The sequence below is a fragment of the Pangasianodon hypophthalmus genome, chromosome 7 (genome assembly GCF_027358585.1).
Source record: "Pangasianodon hypophthalmus isolate fPanHyp1 chromosome 7, fPanHyp1.pri, whole genome shotgun sequence".
Lineage (NCBI taxonomy): Eukaryota > Metazoa > Chordata > Actinopteri > Siluriformes > Pangasiidae > Pangasianodon > Pangasianodon hypophthalmus.
Window position 1 is genome coordinate 5,740,870 of NC_069716.1, and position 8,030 is coordinate 5,748,899.

General features: G+C 39.4%; 1 protein-coding gene across 1 annotated transcript; it reads left to right on the forward strand.

Moving 5' to 3' along the window:
- The first annotated feature begins 2,592 nt into the window (after positions 1 to 2,592).
- On the forward strand, positions 2,593 to 5,890 carry ran (RAN, member RAS oncogene family). The gene is made up of 7 exons (XM_026940798.3): positions 2,593 to 2,727; positions 3,560 to 3,631; positions 4,072 to 4,156; positions 4,532 to 4,657; positions 4,774 to 4,961; positions 5,181 to 5,351; positions 5,473 to 5,890. Exons 2-7 carry the CDS (start codon positions 3,599 to 3,601, stop codon positions 5,515 to 5,517), a joined length of 648 nt encoding a protein of 215 aa, XP_026796599.1. The 5' UTR covers positions 2,593 to 2,727; positions 3,560 to 3,598; the 3' UTR covers positions 5,518 to 5,890.
- The last annotated feature ends 2,140 nt before the right edge of the window (positions 5,891 to 8,030 follow it).

Sequence of the window (8,030 nt, forward strand, 5' to 3'; positions counted from 1 at the left end):
TGTGTGTGCATGATCCTGTGCACATGCTTGAGGAAAGTTCACAAACAAGCCTTGATTGAAAGGGACCAGACTAAAGCTAGTACATTTAATCTATAATGAGATTGGTAATCCTAATAGTGCAGAGTTAAACCTGTAGCAAGAGTTTGAGATTAAGTGCTAGGATGTGTGCGTATGAGTGTAAAATGTGTGTTTGGGTTCAAGAGTAAACAAGTGTGAATCTTTTACACTTTCCATCCAAGATTGCTTCAGATATCATTGAATGTGGTATAATATGAGCTGATGTTTGCCTGGTCCTTTTCTGTTTCTCTGTATGTTATTGTGATGTCTGGGGAATGATGTCTTTTGTCTGTTCTACTCTTCCTGACAACCAGGAAAGTAATAAACATCTGTGGTTCAGTGTTGCATTGCCTCCTCATTTGCCATGATATCTCTGAGAGGTGTGTTACTCTTATGCAAACTTCATGCAGGCTTAATACATTGGTTGAAAGCATCATTGCAGTGTTCTAGGAATTTTCACCAAATTTCTTGATAATTTATGAAGACTAGGTAGCACGGTTCTACATCAGGTAGTGTTGCCAGGATTCTCGGTTCGATCCTGAGCTCAAGGTGCTGCATGTATGGAGTCTCACATGTTCTCCCCATGTCCGTGTGGGTTTCTGGTTACTTTCCACCTACCAAAAAAAATGCCAGTAGGTGGATTGGCTGTACTAAATTGCCCCCAGATGTGACTGAATGGGTGTATGGTGCTCTGTGATCTACTGGTGTCCCATTCCGTGTCTGTTTCCACATTACACCCAGTTTCTATGGGATAGACTCCAGATCCAGCTCAACCCTAATCATCAGTTGTTGAAGATGAAGGAATGATCTCATTATTAAGCCTATAAAGTCAATACAATAATGTCATTATGCGACTAACAAATCAGAATCTGTCAATGCAACTTTGTCCTATAATATCCTGTTTAAAACCTGGACATGCCACTGATACCAACAAGGTGAAACAGAAAGAAGATCTGAAGCTTTTCCACTCTGTGACTGCCCTGAAAGCAAAGTTGTTATCCCTTTGCTTTGTGGAATTGCACTGTCTTTTTCCTTTTCAGTATTTCATTGTTCGTTTCACTCTATTCACTGCCAGCACTGTCCTGGTTTAATCAGTCTCATTATTCCACGATAGTGTAGATACACTGTTCTAATGATGAGACTGTCCGTCTGTCTGTCTGTCTGTCTGTCTGTCTAGTATGAGGTCACTGATTTTTCTATACTGAAAATTATACTCTATGGACAGCCTGGTTGTGTTGTCTCCCCTGACACCAGTTTGGACATGTTAATCCACTGGGGATTATATAAAATGATCATCTGCTGTGCACACAAGGCTGTAGCAAGAATAAATAATCTCTTCAATATTTTCAGTTTCAAGTGCTCAAAGAAAAAAAAAACATTTTCTTTCAATTTCTGTGAACTGCATAATTTTCTGTACTATTGCTGCGTGCAAACATGATATCAATACCACAAAAGGGAGGGGACATTATTTATAGTATTGCTTAAACTTTTGTCATAAGGGTGTGTGTGTGTGTGTGTTAAGTAAAGAATAAAACACAAGGCAGTGTGCATTATAGTAAAATAGTCAATGGTGAAGTGGTGTGATGTGACACAACACAAATCGAAGTTGATTATTTTCCAATAAAAGCACATCCTGAAGTGTTTTATTCCTCTTATGCAACAGCATTTTTGCCAGTTACATTTTTTTATTTTATTATACAACATGTCCATTTTTATTCTTTTATAGTTACATTTATTGTTGTGTATACATTTACATTTATGGCATTTGGCAGACGCCCTTATCCAGAGCGACTTACAATAGTATCCCCCAAGAAACAAGTGAGTTCCTGTTGTTAGTTACGGTGCAACTGCTATAAACCTTATAAAGAAGTCCTTCCTTCGTCCAGCCTTTCTTGTGATGGTTTGGAGCAAATGCGTGTTCAGAAAATTTCTACTGACTTTGCTGTCTTGCTGTACTGCCGAATGTAAACAGTGCCACCGGAGACACAAGATTTGTGCTATTTTGAAATGGAAATAGGTCATACCCCAAGTAGCCCATTTGCAAAAATTTAGAGAAAATCTCAGCCCGCTTGTTGCGCTGTTGCTTTGTCGCTGTCACTGAAATCACGCTTTCGTGTCGCACGCATACGTACAAAATAAACGGCCACCTGTCGCTTTGTCACTCACTAGTGTGCATAACATAACATAACATAACATAACATAAGGCGTTTGGATATGTAAATAAGCACGACGATATGATGAATATGCAAATTAGTTGACGTATGACATCATCTGGTGACTTGTTGCGCGCATAACCGACTTTCCCCTGAAACCCGCTGGCAGCACTGAGAACAGTAATGTAATTGAGAACTGATATTTGCGTCAGAAGAAGTGAAATATTCTCAGGAAGCCAAAAAAAAAATAAAATAAAATAAATAAATAAATAAAAATAATAATAATCCGTATAAAGCTCGCGGCTCCGTCGCAGTGAAAACACGCGCCACAGCGCGGCGATATTTAGAGCGCGCGCGGTTTCTCTCCTCAACACCCCCCGCCCCGCCTTTTCCCTCAGCAGCGTCACGTGGCGCGGGCGGAAGCGTTTATGTGACCGGCGCACGCTGAATCGCGCGCGGGCGCTGCCATTTGCTCTTTTCTTCGTATCGCGTCGCGCGGCACACAAAGTGCTAAGATGTAAGAGTGACCTGTTTTTTTTTTTTTCTTCTTTTTTTAAATCAAAATTTTCCCTTTTCCAAAAACTTGAGCTTTAATGCAGCCGACACTTACCCCAACACTTTAACGGAGGCATTAGATTACTGTAATGGCGTATTTATATTTTAGTAGTTTGCTTGTATTTTTAAAAGGCATGGCTAGGCGTTGTATGTGCTAGAGCTTTTAGCATGGTGTTAGCATGGCTGTAGCTTAGCACCTTTACAAAATACGACTTTTTACTTCAGTTCGTGTTTTAGCTCACAATTTTATTTGATATATGTTAACTTTTAAGTGTTTTTGCCTCTTTTTCAGGGCGAACAGAAGCGTTTGAGGCCTAGCGTGTGTGTTTTTTAGGGCAGAGCCTGTTAGCGTTAGCATTAATATTAGCATCATTAGCGGGTTAGCATCAGGAAAGCGGGTTTTGTTCCAGTTGAAACTAGAAAAGTGCGGCAACGCGATAAAGCGTCATCGTTAGCAGGATATCGGGTTAAATTCTTTACAGTACTGAGTGGTTTTAGAGGCGATGGTAAAATGTTTCAGCGTTGAAGGCCTGTGAGATCTCAATCCAGCGTTTTTCCTGACTTTAACACGCATTTCTTTAACAGGAGTGTGTGTCTGTGTGTGTGTACGCGCTGGTGGCCTGTGCGCCATTTAGTGCATGTTGTTTTGTATTTTCGGGGCCAGGAGTTTTAGAAAGCTGTGAGTGCGGATTTTGTGTTCCGGCCCTTTTGTCTGCGCTTCATAACCATCCCGCCATCTCTCTCTCTCTCTCTCTCTGTCTCTCTCTCTCTCTCTGTCTCTCTCTCACACACAGAGTCCCGCTGCTGAGTCACAATTTAACACACTCTCAACCATGGCAGAGAACGACCCACAGGTTCAGTTTAAGGTAAACTGTACATCTTTTATATTACTGTCTTTTTACATAAGCAATTTTGGATCCTGCTATAATGGCCAGCTTGTGGAGAAAAAAAAATCCATGGGAATAACTATTAAGCATCACAGCTAGGCAGGAAGTTTCATGTCTGAGAGAGGAGCTTGTGCAGATCTAGAAAAAAAAAAAATACAGATTTCAAGTCATTTGTTTCTGTGTTTGGTTAAAGTATTGAAATTCAAGTTATGAATTAATTGATTCAAGTTATGAATTAACTATGGTCTCTTCCTGAATCTGACATGTTTCCTATTCTGCACCAACACTGCATCAAATGTACCGTTTTCCGTTTTCACAATGCGCTTAGTCGATCTAGACACTCGGCCAGAGCCTTATCAATCTGTGAAGTGTACTCGGGACTGTTCTGGCAGTTACGTAACGGTTTCTTCCATCCACAGCTGGTTCTCGTAGGAGATGGAGGCACGGGAAAGACCACCTTTGTGAAGAGGCACTTGACAGGAGAGTTTGAAAAGAAATATGTCGGTACGTGTGTAAAATATCGCAAGAATGCAGTGAGTGGAAAGATTTGTCGTTGAATACAAGCGCAGTGAGAATATGGATCGTGTGATTCCAGAAGGATTTCCTTATATTTAAGATTTTACTAAACACTGTTGCATGTACATGTTGTATGTGAAATATATTAAACTATTAAATCTTATGATTGGTGCTTAACATGGAGTGAAATACAATAAATTTATTATTTTTATTATTATTTATTATTTTTCCTAAACCATTGTTTAAACTTCATTTAATCTTTATTGTGCCATTTGACACAGTAATTTTTATTATTATTATTTTTAAACCATTCTGTTGCTCAAAAGCCATTATAACTAAACTATATCCTGTGTTTTCCTGCAGCAACTCTGGGTGTTGAAGTGCACCCCTTGGTCTTCCACACTAACAGAGGAGCAATCAAATACAACGTGTGGGACACAGCCGGACAGGAGAAGTTCGGAGGCCTGCGAGACGGATACTACATTCAAGGTACCTTCTACTCCTACATCAGTTTTGTAGCTTTGAGCGTTCTCGTCATACGCACTCTAGTGTCCAGGTACGTGTGTGCTGTAATGATCAACGTTCTCCTCTTTCCTCATCTCCAGCTCAGTGTGCGATCATCATGTTCGACGTGACCTCTCGAGTGACTTACAAGAATGTTCCCAACTGGCATCGTGACCTGGTGCGTGTGTGTGAGAACATTCCCATAGTGTTGTGCGGCAACAAAGTGGACATCAAGGACAGGAAGGTGAAAGCTAAGAGCATTGTGTTCCACCGCAAGAAGAACCTACAGGTATAGCATATGCTGTACAGACTTTTTTTTTTTTTTTTTTCTTTTCCCCCTCCTTTATTTGACACATTAAATATAGGTCCAGCTTTTGTTTTCATTATTTTTTTTGTGTGCTGTACAAAAAATTTCTATTTGTTACTGTGGAAATGCACATTTCTGAATCACTGGAAGTCTGGTGCATTTTTAAAACCAGTGGGTCGTATCATCTCTGTTCCATTTCAGTACTATGACATCTCCGCCAAGAGTAATTATAACTTTGAGAAGCCGTTCCTGTGGCTTGCACGAAAGCTGATCGGAGATCCCAACTTGGAGTTTGTGGAGATGCCTGCCCTCGCCCCACCCGAAATCGCCATGGACCCATCGCTTGCTGCACAGTACGAGCATGACCTGAAAGTAAGTACACCCTTCTGTAGTAGTGCTGGACTAGACAGTGTGTTTTTGCAACCTTTTGAGTACGAGTATCACTTTAACACTAATAATAATGTAACTCGTGTTCATTTTTCTTGTCTTTTAGGTGGCATCAGAAACAGCTCTCCCAGATGAGGACGACGACCTCTAACCTGTTACCCTTTGACCTTTTTCCTTGTGGCATTGCTGGGTTTCCTCAGCAATCGGAGTTTGCCCCCCCTCCCGGTTTCTCCTCCTCCTCAATTCCCCTTTTACTGTAAAACCCCCTGCTCAGATATTTTTATTTTTCAAATTGTTTCATTTTGTGTTTCAGACTGAATAAACAGTGAAGTGATTGTTGAATTGTAGACATGCTCATGTTGACGCCACCATTCAGACTCACTCTAGGACATATTTGCGTTAACTTACAGACATGTGCATACACACTCATCGGCGTGAGATTGAGCGTCCCAGTGCTTATTCTCCCTCTCTGTGTGGCTCTAAGCACTTAGAGAACAACTTTGAATAAAAATATTCTCAGTATACCTTGTGGCTGGAACCTTTCATTTTCATCCAAACAAAACTTTAGTTGTAAAACATTTTTACACAGCTTAATATCTACTAATTAAAACTATGTTCCAAATGTTGTCTTGAGGTTTTACTGGCTTTCTGTTGACATTGGAGTAGCTGCTTCTTGTCAGTTTGCCTACATTAAATTGGGAATGTTTGCTTTGAGAAGATGTAGTTTTAAGTGCAATTGCATGGGACGGGATGTAGTTCATCTGCAAAACTGCCTCTTCACAGTTAACTACTTTTCATTGGAAATCATAAGAACCATGGAGGGCTTTGTGCCATGCCCAGCACAGATAATGCTACAAGCGCAACCGCAGAGCTTATGCAAATCAGAATTGCATGCACATGAATGTCACAGACATTCTGTATGTAGAATTAGGAGCACCACCCAAAGTGTTCTGTTCGATATTTTTGCACATTCTAGGGAAGTAAATGTGTGTGGTGTTGGTCATGTATGTTAAATGGGATAGTGGTAGCGCATTGGTTAAAGGTTCTGTGCTATTGCTAGAAAAAGTGAGGTTAAATCTCAGAACTACCCTGGAATTATTCTTGGTTGAGGAAAAAAAGAACCTCAACCGTCATTGTGCTTGTATGGTTTATCCTTGGACCATATTCTACTTGCATATAAATCCTTTGAATTAAAGTAACTGAATGCTCTAAATGACAAAAGAATAAACAGGTTATGAAAGGAAGTATGTGAACCAGCCAGCACCACAATATCTGAACTTGATCCCAAAAAATTAGGTGGTTTATGATCCATTCATGCAAGAATATATTCTAAGGGCAATGCTCTGTCAGTGTCTTTAAGCAGTAAATATACTGCTGAAGGATGTTTATCCTTCCAGTCTTAGACTTCTTGTTCTGATTTTGTTGAAAAGTGTCACGAAGGTGCTTATTCAGCAGTAGGATCATGCCTTACCTGATTGGCAACTTTATTTGACTATTTTCCTGATGAGTAAGATGATCTATTTCATATTCTGAAACACATTAGAAATGTCTTGTTTTAACTACATACTGAAGCCCATTTCTGACATATAGGGGAAAAAATTGCATGATTGTTGTCTTTATTTGTTTGCAGCAGCCGTATGTCAAATTTGTGACTTCTCAACATTTTGACTTGTCTGAAAATCTTGGCTTTTTATCTCAAAATTTTGACTTATGATAGAGCAAGTAGTAAAAATAATGTGTCCTTTTTTTCGTGTCTAGTGCGTAACTCAGAGCTGTTTAACATGATAACCTAATTAGCTAGCTTTGTCAGTAGGTGGCTAACTTGCTAGTTTGATAGCTAACATAGATACCTATTCAAATTATGTATCAAATTGGTAATGTTTTGTATACATCATCCAACAAACAAATCCTCTTCAGTGAGTGACATCTCTTTAATTCTTTGTGTGAAAGGAAGGTAGGATCAGAAGTCATGTTTAAAAAAAAAAAAGTCAACATAATTTATTATGTTGTATATCACATCAAAAAGGTAGAGATAGAGTTAAAATTTTTAAATAAATCAAAACATTGATTTAGAATTGACATAATACTGTAAGTCTATTTTCAGATAAAAAGCCAAGATTTCAAAATAATTGAAACTTTTGACATATGTTAGACTTTTAATATAATAAATCAAAATTTTTTGACATACTTCGGCTTCCAAAAAATAAAGGTAAAAAAAAAAAAACAACAACAGCACTGTTTTCTACCATTTGACATGGTCAGCAGCATTTGAGACGGTCACAAGACTCTTCTGTCCATCCTCACAAACTTTTTAATTATTGGACCAGCAATTAGTGGTTTAATTCATTATCACAGTGACCATCATATCCAGTGACATCTCCGCCATGCACACTCTCAACTAGAGCCACACAAGGCTCAATACTTGGTCCTCTTTTTATCTTTTATACCTACTCTGTAACATGACTGTTCATGCCACTGTTATGCTGATGACATACAACTCATTCTCTCCTCCCGGTCTCGCCTTTACCACATCAGGAGGACCCGGCCATTTCCCTTCATGGACAACAGTCAGATGCTGGTGCAGTCCCTTGTCTCATTTCGAGATTGAACCACTATAGCTCTCAGTAATCTGCTGTAACTGATCCAGAATCCTGCTGAACGAAC

Bases quoted from the DNA above. Each gene is read 5' to 3' on its own strand.
- ran (XM_026940798.3), top strand. From the start codon at position 3,599: ATGGCAGAGAACGACCCACAGGTTCAGTTTAAG. The intron at 4,157-4,531 runs GTACGTGTGTAA...GTTTTCCTGCAG, and splicing joins GTTTGAAAAGAAATATGTCG to CAACTCTGGGTGTTGAAGTG. The intron at 5,352-5,472 runs GTAAGTACACCC...CTTGTCTTTTAG, and splicing joins AGTACGAGCATGACCTGAAA to GTGGCATCAGAAACAGCTCT.